Below are 16,927 nucleotides of genomic sequence, written 5' to 3' on the forward strand. Positions count from 1 at the left end.
TTACTCATCAGGCATAGGTATTTGGATTCCATACCACATAGCAGATGCAACAATACCGTTAGAAATATATCTGTAGCTTCTCATTTTATATCGGACTTCTCAATAAATAATATAGTCTGTATACTCTTACTCAATTTTGTCTCTGAAGAGTCTTCACAAACTTGAGATCCTTTGCTAACACCATCTCTCAACATAACTGAAGTAACTTGTAATTATAATATATATTGTAATACATGTTTTTATTGATTTGTTTTTTCAATTTTGTTTTATTTTTTATTTATAAAATAAGTTACCGAATCCCTTTAGAAAGCTCTGGCTACTGATTCGGAAGCGGTTGGACCCCTCTCCAATTCGGGCAGGATTCCAAAATAGAATCCGGATTCTATGTGGATCCTATGCTCAGATCCAAGCGGATCTGTGGCAATCCAGACCTATGGTATGGGAATGGAAAAAGGGACCCACTTCAACATTTTTGATATTTTTTTCACATTGAAGTCAAACGCAACACTAGAATAACACATCCAACCCCTAATTCAACAAATAAAAGTTGCCTAAATTCATTTGATTGTCATTCATTCATCTCTCGAGCATTTTTTTACCATTTTGATTTTGTTCTACAGCTATAGCATTTTTCTTCAAAATTGAGCGCTTTGGAGGTCTAAGACCAGCATCAAAGACTTAGTAATCATTGGAGAATGCAAATTTAGAGAGCCAAGGTAAGTGAATCTTCATTTGTTCAAGTTTTTAATAAACTTTTCAAGATTTTTAAAAACAATTGAAGTATTTTGAAAGTTTTAATTAAGTTTTAAATACTTCTTTATACATTGTATGCATAGTAAGGGGTTATGATGACAAAAAAGTTCAATTGTTTTTATTTTTTTGCAATGATGTGTTTTCTTTTCCATTTAAGTTCATTATTTAAAGTTAGACAGAATGGGCGGAAGTGGAAGTGGAAATTCTAGTTCAGTTGCTGAGACAATAATGGATTTATCATTTTATGAGAATCACACCTCTATCTTCTTATTATTATCAATATATGTTTTAACTGTGAAGCGTGAAACTAATAATGAGTGAGCATTAACATGTTTCATTCATGGATCCATGCATATACATGCATACATACAAACATATATATAATATGTTTTCTTTTTCAAAAAATGTCTATATATATACCCACAGAATCAGTATAGAGCCAAAAACAATTGCCAAATCCCGGAATCCAAAACAGGATCCAAATCCAAACCAGAATCAGGATCAACAACTTAATTTTAAAATCTTATTTTGAGAAAGGGGACCAAAAACTTATATCTTGTTAAAACCAAGATATCACAATTTGTGAGACTTTAGGACAACCATCCTACAAGCTATCCTATCTGCAATGTAATTACAGCCCACAGTTATTGCAGGGGAAAACCATATTCAGCATTAGCAAAAAATTAATTCAACCTCGAAAGAAAATTTGGTCATGACACACATCGGGATGATACAATAAGTGCATCAGCATAAGACAATAGAATTAAAAAGGCATTTTTAAGTAGTGTTTACCCGGGTGTGCACACCCGAGGTTACACCCTGCCGGGGTGCGCATATGTCCTAGGTGTGGGTATGTCATGCACCCATGCTCCACCCCCGCCACCAAAGTAACGCCACAAAGTTCGACTCACCCAGCGGGTGCAAGGGTGCATCCCGAGTGTGGGGAGTGCATCCGGGTGTGGGGGCTGGGGGTGCACACACTAGGTGCCTCCAAGGGATGCGGGGGTGCATCTAATGCCCATGTTGAAAAGTCAATTTTTTTTAAGTTTTTTTTATATTATCTTACTCATGAGGAGTCTAGTAGATCTAGTGATGACTGTTGTGAGGTTTTCACATCATTGCCCCAAAAATTTTGGGGACGCCCTTTTTTCGGTTGCCTTAGCAAAAAATTTTGGAGTTGTCCAGAGGTTTTCAATTTGAAAATTTTACACCTTGGACACCTTCAGGCCAGGTGGGATTAGATTTGGTTTATTTTTCACCCGGTGTGAAACTTGATTTTTCGGAACATGTAATTTTATCCTTAGGCCAAATAGAATTCAAAAACAACATTTTTTTTTATGGTTAAAACGAATACTTGGCAGGATAAAATTACAAATTTTTGGACTTCGATGGAATTTTGAAAATTTGAAATAATTGTATAAGCTTGAGCATTTTCAAAATGAAATTTCTTAAATTTAGTCATTTCAGAAAATCTTGAACTTTTTGGTGAAAAATGAAATTTTTGATAGTGAAATTGAAATTGGAGTTTGAATTTTGATTGCCAGGAAAAGGATTTATTTTGTTAAAAAAAAAAAAAGTTGAAAGTGTATTGCAAAATTTGAAATTGGATTAAATTGCAAAATCTCATTAATTTGGTTGAAATTTAACATAGAGGATTTTAGAAGTGTTAAAGGAAATTGGTAATTTGGAATTGAAAATTGATTTTCACTTGCTAGATTTGATTTTAATGATATTTTAATTGCCAAAACATTATTAAATGAAAGTTTTGACATCTCCTATGCTTACCTTGTTTCTATTTTGCAATTTATGATCAAAACTGGCAATTAAATGGGCTAATTTCACTATGGGCTAAGTAATTTTAATGTTGCATTTAAATCTAGGCCATTAATTAAAGGACTAATTTAATTTTGTTTTCCTTCCAAGCAAGTCGGCCCACTTGGAGAGGCAAATAGTTTGGTATTAGAGGGGCTCCCCCCCTATTTCCTCATTCCTGTTTCCTCCTCCTCCTTGGATGTCCAATTTTCTTCTAAAGGAAGCAAATTTCAGATGTGGGCGATTTTGGGGCAGATTTTCCATTTCTTGGCGGCATTTTTCTCCTTGTTTGGGTGGATTTCTGCCCTAGGGCGATTTTTTGGAGTAGATCTAATTTATCCAGCTTGGGTGATTGTTTTTTGAAGTCTGATTTCTCCATATTTGACAGCGATTTCTCCTTCTAGAATTGGGCAATTTTATGTGGTGAAAGGACCATGTGATTTAAGGTCTAATTTTTGGCAAGTGTGGACAATTTCAAGGAAGTTGAAATTCTGATTTTTGCTAGGACATCATTATTTGCAAGGAAGATTGAAATTTTCGAGATCTGATCCGAACTTGAAGAAGGCCCGGTTATTGGCAAAGGCGGATTTAAGGTAAAATTCTATTCATTTTTAAAGGTGAAGATTGGTTTTAAAGGCGGATTCTATTCCTTGTTCTTGCTTGGTTCGTTTCCCTTATTTTCTTCTTGCACTCATCATCCACCACTTCATCATTTTATTGATAAGCTAAAGTTGGGAGATATAAGTGTAGATTTCATGATAGGACATTTGGAGAGGCAGAAATAAGCTAGACCACCCTAGGATTGAAGTTGGAAGATATAAGTGTAGTCCATCCTAAGGTAACGAAAACGCAGAAATAAGTGGTAGTCCCACCCCTAGGATTGAAGTTTGGAGATTGATAAGTGTAGAGATAAGACTTAGAGAGACAGAAATAAGATAGATTTCATCGATAGAAAAAAGGTTGGAGATTGATAAGTGTAGTCAATATCATCTAAAACAAAGGGGCAGAAATAAGTGTTTAGGATGGTAGGATGTTAGTGCAAACAAGAGCCCAAAGGGAACGAATACCAAAAAAGACAAAGAAGACATGATACCTAAGACCGGCTTCTTCTCGAAAAGTGAGGCGAATAAGTGATACCAATATCGACACAATGAACATGGTACAATTGAAGAATAGACTGAAGGAAGGACAATCCCCCATAGCAAAGAAGATCTACAAGAGCGGAATTGTACACGCGACGGCTTTTCCTTCTACCTTGCCTTGTTCGGAATTGGTAATGGAATGTGCATCCCGATTTGATATTGTTACTAAGTCCATCATTTTTTATGAAGGGAAGAGAGTGTTAGCCAACATCAACAAACAAGTGGTCAAAGAAGTATTTTATATTCCCTAGTATAAAAGCATGACAGTGGTAATGATGGATCAGGTGGCCAAGTTATCTCAGGATAATCAATAGACTTACTTCATTCATCTAAAGCAAAATTGGTTGCACGAAGGCAAGAAGGGAGTTACCAATTCGTCAAAACTCGCCAAGTTAGATTTCAAACCGGAGTACAATGATCTAATTGTGCTTCTCGGCCAAATCATGGGCGTAGCTCAAGGTATGCAATTCGAGAACTGGATGTATTATTTTATTGATGAAATTGAAAATGGAAAGAGAAAATTTGATTGGGCTAGAATTATAAATGAAAATTTAGAGTTGCAACTTAGAACAATGCAAAATCAAAAGCAATTCTACATGGGGTCCTATCTTTTCTATCTGATAGCGAGACTATATGAAAATCTTGGACTTAAGGCCTTACGAATGATTGGTAATGGGCCAAGGCAACATTTGGTGCATGAGTGTTATCAACAACTTCGTTTGCACAACACCAAAGATTATAAGATGTTCTATGACGCCTTTGCCATGAAGACGATAAGAATATTACAAGGGACACCTGCTAGAAGGCTCTCATCGGAAGCAGAAGCAAAAGTTAGGAAGTGTGGGAGTTGGTTTAACCAATTTCACCAATTCACATATATTAGAGTAGCAGGAAGTACAGTTTGTCCCAAGAGACTTCCAAGGTGAAGGTACCCCCCCGACAAGATAGTTTTGATGGAGTTGGCTAGGCAACTCAAACATTATGACAAAATGATGAAACTTAAAGGTGAGACAGGGATTACCTTCTCATTTGGAATAGGCAATGATACTTGTCCCTATCTTGTCGTCTTTGCAACTGCGGAGAAAGAGTTAGAATGGTATCATCTAGGATGGTATAGAGCAAAACAAGGATTCTATCCTAATGGTCTTATCAAGGCATCTCACAGAAATACATTCAAAAATATTCCTAATATAAAAAAATTTTGGGGCAATGCACAGGATGAATTTCATGTGAGAAAGCTAGCTTTCTCAAGATTGTTAGTGGGTATGATGAGGGCAATCAGATGGAGAGGCCTTGATATTCTCAATCAATTGGAAGATGATGAAAGTGTGCTAAGAGAAGATTATGATATAGTGGATGGAACGGAGTTGAGTCCAGTGGATTGGGATGATCATCAGGATCCTTCCTTAGAGGCAGTTACAAGGACAGTTGACTTACACACTAAGTCGTGGTACAATGAGAAGTTAAGGCAATTACAAAGTCCAGAAGGTGCACCTTACTTATGCGAAGATGAAACCGAAGGAAGAAGGTCTAGCGGAGTCAATCGAACAGAAAGGTGGAGGCAGTAGCCAGCAACAAAGAACAATTAAGAATAAGAAGAGAAATTTGGAGGTTGAGAAAAGTAAAGAACATTAGGAACCTTCAGCAAAGAGACAGAATGCAGTACCGTCAAGGGAGAGCATAATTAAGGCTAGAGGCCAAGAGAATAATACAAGTGAACAAGGCACTACAGTAGAGGTGAGCTCTGATTCGGAATCAAGTGGTTACAGTGACAGTATCGAGTACTCTCTTCTCTCGGAGAACCAATGTGGAGATGATGTGGCAGTCACTAGTAAAGAAGAGGATAAGCCAATTGATATTGAGGAAATAAGCCAGGTGCCCGAGGCCATTGGTGATGCTTTGCTAGTCAAACCAAATCCAAATTTAGGGAGATGCACTACACCACTATTGTCAAGGCAAATGCTTATGCCAAGAAACGAAGTGGTGACTGTCAGAACAGTTGAAGATATTCAAGGGTTAGTGGAAAAGGATGATCGCGAGAAACAGAGACAAATTGCAAAAACGGTGGCAAAAGTAATCAAGAGCGATGATGAGGGTCACCGAAAAGTTTAGATTGCTATACCAAAAGTTAGCGAAGCAGTGGATGAGATTGTAGCCTAGGAGTATGAGATTGTAGAGCACAACTTGGGAAGAATCACGATGACATGGACTATGAGAAGGATCATGAGAAGACACTGCAAGCGGCGAGCAACATGATGAATTCCGCTGAGCTCAAGATGACGCATATGCCTTGTCCTCCCATGAAGTCAACAACAAGCTAGCGAAGTTCATTGCCTTGTCTAAAAAGATAAAAGAGAAGGGTAGAATTATATTAGAAGATCATTTGATGTGAGCCCAAGTGGCAAATTCTCCTTCTTCTTGGGTAGGATAGGCGTCTAATTATGATTGGCTACCATTTTGATGCCTTCTCATTGGTTGCCACTTTTTCTTTTTTTATTGGTCCATTGATGAGGTGGCGTCTTCTCATTGGCTGATGGGGTAGCAACCCAAATTAGGGTTTCTAGGATTCAATATGTATCATTGATTTTGCCTCTTAATCTCCACCGTTGGTTGTAATTTTTGCCTCTATATAAGGCCATTTGCTCTCATTCATTTGATGTGAGCCCAAGTGGCAAATTCTCCTTCTTCTTGGGTAGGATAGGCGTCTAATTATGATTGGCTACCATTTTGATGCCTTCTCATTGGTTGCCACTTTTTCTTTTTTTATTGGTCCATTGATGAGGTGGCGTCTTCTCATTGGCTGATGGGGTAGCAACCCAAATTAGGGTTTCTAGGATTCAATATGTATCATTGATTTTGCCTCTTAATCTCCACCGTTGGTTGTAATTTTTGCCTCTATATAAGGCCATTTGCTCTCATTCATTTGATGTGAGCTCAAGTGGCAAATTCTCCTTCTTCTTGGGTAGGATAGGCGTCTAATTATGATTGGCTACCATTTTGATGCCTTCTCATTGGTTGCCACTTTTTCTTTTTTTATTGGTCCATTGATGAGGTGGCGTCTTCTCATTGGCTGATGGGGTAGCAACCCAAATTAGGGTTTCTAGGATTCAATATGTATCATTGATTTTGCCTCTTAATCTCCACCGTTGGTTGTAATTTTTGCCTCTATATAAGGCCATTTGCTCTCATTTGTAAAGGGTTGAAGAAAATTGTTGCTTAAGATAATACCAAAATTGCTTCTCTTAATCATTATTGTGACTTGCATGGTGATTAAGAACACTTGGTGTTATTGCACGGTTTCTACTTCCAATGGTTAAAGTTAGATTCCTTTGAAGTTGTTAAAGTAGATTTTATTTCAAGAAAGTTGTTAAGAGTAAGAGTAGATGGATAGTTGCATGGTGATATTAGTGGATGTTTGATAGGGCTCTATAAACTAGGCCACTAGCATCCTAGCGGCTTGTTAGGAAGCCTTGTGTGGTAATCTAGTCTTTTTCCCTTGAATCATTACATCTATGGAGGTAGAGCCACTAGTAAACTTTCATCAGATTAGATCCCCATCCATTTGCTAATCTTTCAATTCCTTAGAGTAGGAGTAGAGCAGCAAGTAGTTTAGTAGTTGGAGTTTTGAAGAAGAAAGTTAAAAAGGAGAAGCGTCATTGGCAGACACACCCTCCATCATCATCACCATCAACATCATTTGGGGCTCATATACTTTACCAAGCCAAACATCATCACCATCACAACAAGAGTCCGACAATCCTTGAATGAACAACGTAAGGCTGCCCACGTGATTAACTAGCCAATCATATTAATATAACTGAGTTAGTATCCACGGGTGTAAGGAACATTGGAGTTTTTCTCATGTCTTCATGAGTATTTACTTTTCAAGAGAGGGATTCAATGTTTTGATATTCCATGTCTAGTATTCAATCGCTATATGTTATGTAGTGGTACAAAATTGACATCAACAATGACAACTTTGGTTTAGGGGATGATTAGAGAACTCCCACCCCTACATTCTCATTATTGGCATTTTGTAGATTGGAGTATTGCACTCACTTTGATATGGCCATGATACATTGTTTCATGCTACTCTGCTCAGTGTAATCATGCGCATCTTGATCTTTGTGATATACCATATTTATAATTTGACCAATGAATTTTGAATCTCTCATCTTTGTCATTTGATAGTCAATGGTTGACTTAAATGGTACTATGTATGATTTACATTTTTTATTTATCATTATCATTATGTTTAAAACTTTAATGTTATTAATTTTACAACTTACTATGAGTACATTACTAAGTTCAATGGTCATTGATTATGAAATTTCACGTTTGAAGTTTGAATTTATGGTTTGCGAATCGCGTTTCAACTTTCTATATTCATTGTTGAACAATATTTGGTAGTATCATTTCATGATTAGCATTTCAAGTCATATTTGTATACTATGCAACCTCTTTGCACCCCCACCACCGCCCCCTCATCGTGCCCCCACCGTCACCAAATTGAGGCCCCTTTATTCCCACACCCAAAACTCATCCCAACGTCCCCCCACACCAGTGTAACACTTTATTTAAGTAGAATTGGTGTTTCTAAAGCTCTTCCCTACAAGAAAATATCCTCCCAAGAAACTAAAATACAAACTAAAGTTGGTACATAAATAGTATGGTCTTTATATGATGTTGTAGTTGTTGACAATTTGGCTAGGTTAGACATTTTGATGTTATCATTTATGGCAACATATTAGTCATATATAGTGGGCAAATCATGAAGATGAAGTTATAGCATGTATATTTAGAAGATTTTCTAAGTGTCATACAATTTATCTAGCAAAACAAAGAGCTTCGATTGGCGAGCTTCACAGGTACATCATGGATACGTGTGAAGTTAGGTATGGCTACCTGACTTTATGATGATGACATATGCAAGTGCGCAAGACAGTATGGACAATACAGATAAAGTTATGATTAGATTACCAATTACAGCAGTATATAGGCTGAACATAGCATGATGAGGAAATGGATATTTAGGGTTAAGGAATTATTTTGTTTATGAAATAATTACTTAACTAATTAGGGATGACATCTAGACGTTAACCCTAAGTGGACAAAAGTTAATATTGTATTTTGTAGACTGTATAAAGGCATGAAGGCTGACTGGGCAAATAATTGTAAATTAGCAAGGTATAAAGGAAATATCGTGAACGAAGTTATGTGAGTGATCAAGTAATGTAATGTTACATTGATGTGATGCGAATTTTGATGTATGATCAGAGGAATGTGAATTATGTAATGAGCAACAAAGGCAGTATCACTGAAGATATCAACAGCAGTGTAAAGAGGTTTTTGTATCTATCTCTTTGCATTGAATAACTATATTGTACATTACATGTTTGGGCAGTGGGCTCATCTTGTATACATTTTGTAATTGTATATAACAACTTTTAACAAGGCTGAGGCTTCTAACAAGGCCTAGCCCTCTAACAAGGACCGAGACACTATACAGATGCAATAGACTCCTAACAGGGTCAATATCTTTCACAAGATGCTTTTAATTAATGGATCATTTTGTGGGTACCATCCCCACCAGGGTTTTCCCTTGGCCAAGTTTTCCCTAGTTAACAAAATATAGTGTTATGAGTTCTCTTATTGCAAAATTATGTTTACTGTTCAACATAGTTAGATTACTTTCTTATGCATGTTATAAAGTTGTTAAAGATATCCTAGTCATGGTTCCCTTTCAGGTTCCACTTGGGTTCAAACCCAAGCAAGTTGGTTCCTCCATGTCGAACCTAGGTCAAACCAGGGTAGACCAGAGTAGACCGAGTGCAAACTAGTTACAGTTCCATTGGGAGCATTCTATTATTTAGTGCAAAAAACAATTATTATGTAATTTGAATAAAGAATTTTAACATTACAAAACAAAACTTGCTGAAGTTCAAATATTTATTACATCAAATTAAGCTAGTTCTCAAGATTTCTTCGAATGAAATTTTTATGTCCAATTGCTGATAATGATCTTTGTCTGAATAATTGGAAGCTCTATATAGTGATAAATCATATTTGAAACATTAAATAACATTTTCAATAGGTGAAGGGAGTTGCAAGCTACTGTTATTACATTTTTGAAATAGGATGTTGATTACAAACAAACAAGCTCTTTGTACAATGAAAAAGTAATAAGCGTTGAACAACTTGGAAAGCGAGTAATGTTATTAGTGTAGTTGATCCCAATAACATTGACAATGTTTGTGAACAAACTGCCTTCAATGAAGAAGAAGACGACAAAGATTTAGATAATCCATTAGATGATTGACACTTAGCAAAAAGTTCTAATTGTTAAAAGTCTAAACAATGATACTTGAACTCAATATTATTTTAATAGTTTGGTGTTTATAATAGATATGATGCTAAGATTACAAGTTTATAGAGTTTTTGCTGCTTTTATAATACTATGTAGCATTCCAATCTTAATTCATTTTTCTAGGCTGCATATATACATATGTATGTGTGTGTATAACTTTTACCCATTTTTGTACTAATGAACCTAAACAAACCCACACCCCATTTCAAGATTAAGCTGTACCAGCGAAGTAGTTCTTCGAACCCGAACTCGAACAGGTAACTTAGACTTCTCCTGATAAATATTTTATTGTTGTTTGTCTTCAATGATAAATTGTCAAAAAAAATTAATTTATTTATGATGTCAACAAATTTCTGCTGAATTTCTGATCAACATTTCAGCTGACATACAAAAAAACAAAATGTAAAAGATAATGATTCCAAAACATAGGTGATTTATTGGTGAGTAATCACAAGTTTTGATGGTAAATTGGGACTTTCAGTCTAAATATCTACAGTAAGGATTTTGTTGCGTTCCTTAAGGCCACAGGGACTTTAATGGTGGTCTGGGTACAAGGGACAGTCCCTTGGCAACAACACATAGTAGACCCCAGAGGAATGCAAGAGCATCACCTGACATCCCCACACATCCCAGAAACATCTTAACCTCCCCCAAAATATCACAGTTAACAATTAAGGAAAGACAAAATTGCTAAGCTCACATCTCCGTTAATATTTCTTAGAATCACTATTATGGAACTAACTGCAATGGACTCAAATGTCCTTCTAATCACAAAAGTCTGAAGCAACTCTGAACACAATTTGACTCCTCAGTAGAGAGAAATGGTATTGCAATAAAACTCCTGTTCAGAAGAAAACACAGCAATAGAAGGTCAACTTCAAGAAGACATCATTATCTACAAGAGATCAGAATCATCCTTAAACTTGCACAAAACTCTATTCAGATGGGGCCTAAGTGAATCTGATCTGCCACCAAGACATGGAGATGATAGTCTTACATATAAATGTATTTTCTACTTATTACTTGTAAAAAATATAACTTTTACACATCCAAAGTACTTCCGTATATCTACAGAGAATAACAAAATTAAACTTGCAAGAATTATATAAAGTGTACTGATGTGCACAGATATTCAATAATCTCAAGCATGCCTGCAAAAGGGTTAACCTTGCAATACCCTTAAAAATTGTGTGGTAAAAATTATCAGCTCCTTCTCAAATTTCAGTAACTATTAATCAATTTTGTACATTTTTGTGTGAACTATTTAGTATATGCATATACATATATCACGCGCTCCCCCCCCCCCCCGGCCCCACAAAAAAAACCATCCACAAAATTAAAATTGTGAGCCCAGACCCCATCACTATGCCCCAGTTTCTTTCCTTGATTTTTTGTAACAATTTTTTAATTTTTCCTTACCCAATACTTCACAAGTTTTTCCCAATTTTATTCCCATAAAATGAAAATAAATCATCTTTTGGTTTGCCAACAATTCTTAAGGATGTAGTGTTTTTGTTGTTTTTATAATACTATGTAGCATTCCAATCTTAATTCATTTTTCTAGGCTGCATATATACATATGTATGTATGTGTGTATAATTTTCAACCATTTTTGTACTATCGAACCTAAATGAACCCACACCCCATTTCAAGATTAAGCTGTACCAGCGAAATAGTTCTTCGAACCCAAACTCGAACAGGTATCTTAGACTTCTCCTGATAAATATTTTATTCTTGTCTTCAATAATAAATTGTCAAAAAAAAACAAGAATTTTATTTATGATGTCAACAAATTTCTGCTGAATTTCTGACCAACATTTCAGCTGAAATACAAAAAATAAAATGTAAAAGATCATGATTCCAAAACATAGGTGATTTATTGCTGAGTAATAACAAGTTTTGATGATGAATTGGGACTTTCAGTCTAAATATCTACAGTAAGGATTTTGTTGCGTTCCTCAAGGCCACAGGGACTTTAATGGTAGTCTGGGTACAAGGGACAGCCCCTCAACAACAACACATAGTAGACCCCAGAGGAATGCCAGAGCATCACCTGACATCCCCACATATCCCAGAAACATCTTAACCTCCCCAAAAAAAATCACAGTTAACAATGTAAGGAAAGACAAAATTGCTAACTTACATCTTCATTAATATTTCTTAGAATCATTATTATGGAACTAACTGCAATGGACTCAAATGTCCTTCTAATCACAAAAGTCTGAAGCAACTCTGAACACAATTTGACTCTTCAGTAGAGAGAAATGGCATTGCAATAAAACTCCTGCTCAGAAGAATACACAGCAGTAGAAGGTCAACTTCAAGAAGACATCATTATCTACAAGAGATCAGAATCATCCTTAAACTTGCACAAAACTCTATTCAGATGGGGCCTAAGTGAGTCTGATCTGCCACCAAGACATGGAGATGATAGTATTACATATAAATGTATTTTCTACTTATTATAAATATAACTTTTACACATCCCACGTACTTCCATATATCCACGGAGAATAACAAAAATTAAACTTGCAAGAACTATATAAAGTGTACTGATGTGCACAGATATTCAATAATCTCAAGCATGCCCGCAAAAGGGTTAACCTTGCAATACCCTTAAAAATTGTGTGGTAACAATTATCAGCTCCTTCTCAATTTTCAGTAATTATTAATCAATTTTGTACATTTTTGTGTGAATTATTTAGTATATGCATTTACATATAACGCTCCCCACCTCACCCCACCTTCCCCCCCACCCCCCAAAAAAAAACCATCCCCAAAATTTTATCCATAAGATTAAAATTGTGAGCCCAGACCCCATCACTATGCCCCAGTTTCTTTCCTTGATTTTTTGTAGCAATTTTTTAATTTTTCCTAATTCAATACTTCACAAGTTTTTCCCAATTTTATTCCGATAAAACTTAAATAAATCATCTTTTGGTTTGCCAACAAATTCTTAAGGATAAACAACTAGCCGCAAAGTAGGCAGATCTTTGTTTCTGTGACTCATACAACAAACAACCTGCAAAGAGATTGACACATAGAAGAGTCTGAAGTTGGAAGAAGCTACCTGGGAAGATGATCAAATCATTAAACTACCCGCAGCTATTAAATACTGCTTGTTTAAAGAGCGAAATGGCTATGCAGCTGACAGAATGGCTGTATATTGTAATTTATTAATTCTTTTGAAATTTACAAAGCACTCAACTTATAATTTTAATTTAATATTAAATACGAAATTAATACCCATTCTGTCGGCTGGGTAGACGCTTCCGCTTAAAGAGGGGGCGGTGTCATGCCATAAGCCATTGGATGTATAGAGATATTGCGTTGGCTGACATAGGCAGACCTAATCCTTTATCATTTTTTAGTTCATAGATTTCTCTAAAGTTGACTGTAAGTAAGCAGCTTCCTTGGGATTAGCTCTTGAGAAGAGGACTATGTCCAAAGAGTAGTAGTTGTAATTCATCCTTTTGTGTGGCCTGTTCTTGTTAGACTTCTAGATATTGCCCCTTCAAAGTGGCTCGACATTTTAATTAAGTCTTCCAATAAGCCAATAAGCCATCTTAAGGTGCCCATAGTCTCAACTAAAATCTAACATTCCGACTCCTCTCCCATTAGCAGCCAGTCAAGTTAATTGTATTAACCAAGTAAATGTTAACTGGCAATGTTCGGTTTACTTCAGAGCTTTGGTGTGAAGTTGAAACCGAAGGCACAATAAATTAGAAGAATGTGTAAAATCAAATTAAAGAACAAGGGTCGTCACGCGCCAATTGGTAAGGTGAATTGAAAGAACAAAGGGTGCATTGCGTCTGAGTTGTTCTTGACCTAAAAATCAAAATTTAGCTTTTACCATCGAAAGAATTTTTTTTAATCCTTTTTTTTTAAACGGATGTAGTGTCCTTGCATCAAAGGGCTCTCACAATATCAGAAAGCAAAAAAATGAAAATTTAAAGGGAAAAAAACTTCAAACAGGGCCTACCAGTTGCTTCGCTTTTAGGTGCGCCGTCATCAGTCCAAAGATCGAGTTTAACCCTTCGCCCTGCCCCGCCTAGGGCTGCAAGCCGTCGTTCCTTTCTTTTTCCCATTTTCAAAATTTCTTCAAAATGGGCTTTTGCTTTCGATTGCCAAAAAACTTGTGTCGTCCCAAAAGAAAGGCTAACTATAGCAAGTCCGCCAAATTTGCACCAGAGACCTCAAATTTAAGGCGAGAAAAAACAGAAAAATGATTTATAATCTTAAAGCTTGCAAAATAGCCATCTCCACTCCGGCAAAAAGACTAAACACTTACACCACAACCTCCCAATTGGCAGCATAAACTCTTAAAAATGCGAAAAACAAACTAAGAAATTGTGCAACTTTACAGACTCCCCAATATAAAAAGCCTTCAAATCTGCACCTAAATCCTTCAATAACCTCACGGAAACTCAACTATCCATGCTCGAAACCCTAAGAAGGAATTATTTACCGTACCTGTGGCGATGGAAAAAAATTTCGACACGAAATGGATTTCAATTGAATAAATATAAAGAGGATAATGGAGAGGAAAAGGCGTATATAGGAACAAATGTTCATGGTACATTTTACAACATAATAAACGGGTAGATGATGGATATTAAAAGAGGAATGAGAAAGCAAGACGACTTCCTCTGTTTTTTTTTAAATTTTTTAATATAGGGTTGTTGAGACAAGCACCATTTTATGTAGTGTTCGGCAAGTGACATTTTATGTAGAGATTTTAGAGGGAGGTAGTTTGAACTATTTATTAGAGGAAAAAAATTGTGCAACACTCAAACCTGATTTTCAAAATTCATCAATGAAGAGACGAGTTAATCAAGAATTTGCTTAGGTTCTCTTCTTCCTTTCATGGGGTGTGTGTTAGCTTGTGGGTCCTATAGGTTGCTTTGGCCTCGTGGGCGTTATTAAAATCTTTCATTCATTCATTCTATTTTTAGTTATTCGTAGAAGAACATTGTAACCATTTATTCATTTATATTTCATTGTTTGGAAATTTTTATGAGAGCATAGAATCAATAGTTGGGTAGAAGGTGAGGGAAATAGTGTATGAGGACAAACAAGTCTCAAGCTTACACATTCTATCATTGATCATTGCATCATTTTCATCATTTTACAGAAAAAAAAATTGGAATATTGATATTTTGTAGACTTTAAGAAAGTCTTTGATACTATCCTTAGCAGTGTTCCATGGGGATGCGTCCCCTATGCTTTTTGGCTCGTACCTATCCCGGGGACAAAACGGGGATGCGAGGACGGATTTTTGCCATCCCCAAAGCGATCCCCTTTTTGCCAAATTCGGAAACGTCCCTGAAACGGCAAAAAAAATTTGGGCAGGAAACTTGGGGACAACTAGCAGTACCGGGGACTTCCCCGAAACTTCTAGCTGTCCCCTTTTTTCCAGCTAATCGGGTAAAGGCAAAATAGTAAATTTTACTTTTTGTGCGGGTCTGTAGTTGTCTTAAAATCATAATAAAAATGTGCAAACCATATTTGTCCATTAAAACGTTGAAATACTAACTCTTCTACTCATTTTAAGATATGATGTACTTGCTAAGAGGGAAAAAAACATAGAGCAACAACAGTAGCAGCAGTGAGGAAAGATTGCATTTAGTATTTCTATTTACTATTTACTATTTTAGTTGCACTTCTCTTTATTCTATTTTGATTTCATGCATAATACTTGGAGATTTTAGGCATTTTGATTTTACTACATATGTATGTGATATGTTATAATGAAGGTACTTAATATTTGTCATTTGATAATTTTCCATGTATTGATCTTCTAAAATGTCTATGGTGAATTGTTTATCAATGTTATGATATGCATACTTGAATTTTGTCTCTCTATATAAAAAAATCCCCTATGTTTTTAATCATCGTCCCCTAAGATCCCATCCCCTAAATTTTGGCTTTGGCCCGTCCTCGTACCGAAAACACGTCCTTGTCCCCTAAAACGTCCCCGTCCTGGAAACTTTGTGGAGCATAGATCCTTAGAGACAAGTTATGGAATAGAATAGAAGAGTTAGGTATTCATGATGAGTATAGAGCAGTAGTGGATAGATTTATGATAGTGTTAAAGCCAAAGTCAAAACTAGTGAAGGAATGTCCAAAGGTTTTGGGTTATACATTGATAAATCCCTAACCTTATCATTAGTGTTAAATAGGGATGTCATTTATCCCTAACCTTATTTGGGTTATACATTGAGAAATCAAAAACTTAGTTGAAAAAAATGGAAGGGGAAGGTGTTCAATTGCTAGGGTATGTGGTGGAGTTTCTTTTGTATATAGATGATCTTATATAATGTCAAAAATAACTCAATGATTAAGAGATTATTTAGGGGGCTTAAAGCACTTTTACCATGAGGTTGGGATGTAGGTGGACACTAACGAAGCCAAAATCATGATTTGCTCTTTTTAAGGAGAAAATAAAAGCATATTAAATTGCTTTTAAAAGGTAGCAAGTTGGAAATTGTGAACAAATGCAAGCATCTTAGGATTGACTTTCATTTTAATCTTAGTTGGAAGACATGTAGAGTGAAAAGGATAGCTAGAAAGCATCGTATTTACTCCAAAAGAGATGCAAAACAAGTGAACTTCTGGATTGGAAAATCGAGAAGACTCTTTTATGTTTGTTGGTTGCACTAGTGGCTTTGTATTGTTGTAGAGTTTGGGATGGTAGCATGTCAAATTGTAGATGAATATAGCTAAAGAGAATTCAGAAGCACCTAATCACTAGCAATCTCAAAGTTAAAATCAATGTACCTTACGATGTACTTTAAATAGAGGTTGAAACTTTTCCAATAGAGGCATTAGCGATAACTTGGTTATTGAAAGA

The 16,927-nt window shown here is 35.9% G+C and overlaps 1 protein-coding gene across 2 annotated transcripts in view; it reads right to left on the minus strand.

Moving 5' to 3' along the window:
• Positions 1-14,601, minus strand: part of LOC149580523 (WW domain-containing protein) — a 31,119-nt gene extending 16,518 nt beyond the window's left edge. The window contains exon 1 of one of the 2 annotated variants that reach the window (XM_089791674.1): positions 14,057-14,601. Coding sequence is in view for 1 of the 2 variants with exons in the window: in XM_089791667.1 (XP_089647793.1) it covers positions 14,057-14,162 (106 nt within the window). In the remaining variant the exon portion in view is untranslated. The remainder of the gene's footprint in view (positions 1-14,056) is intronic. The other variant, XM_089791667.1, reaches the window with a different exon arrangement.
• Positions 14,602-16,927: the final 2,326 nt, after the last annotated feature.

This window comes from Cupressus sempervirens, chromosome 1 (genome assembly GCF_028749045.1).
Source record: "Cupressus sempervirens isolate cs-2001-9-10 chromosome 1, ASM2874904v1, whole genome shotgun sequence".
Taxonomy (NCBI): Eukaryota; Viridiplantae; Streptophyta; class Pinopsida; order Cupressales; family Cupressaceae; genus Cupressus; species Cupressus sempervirens.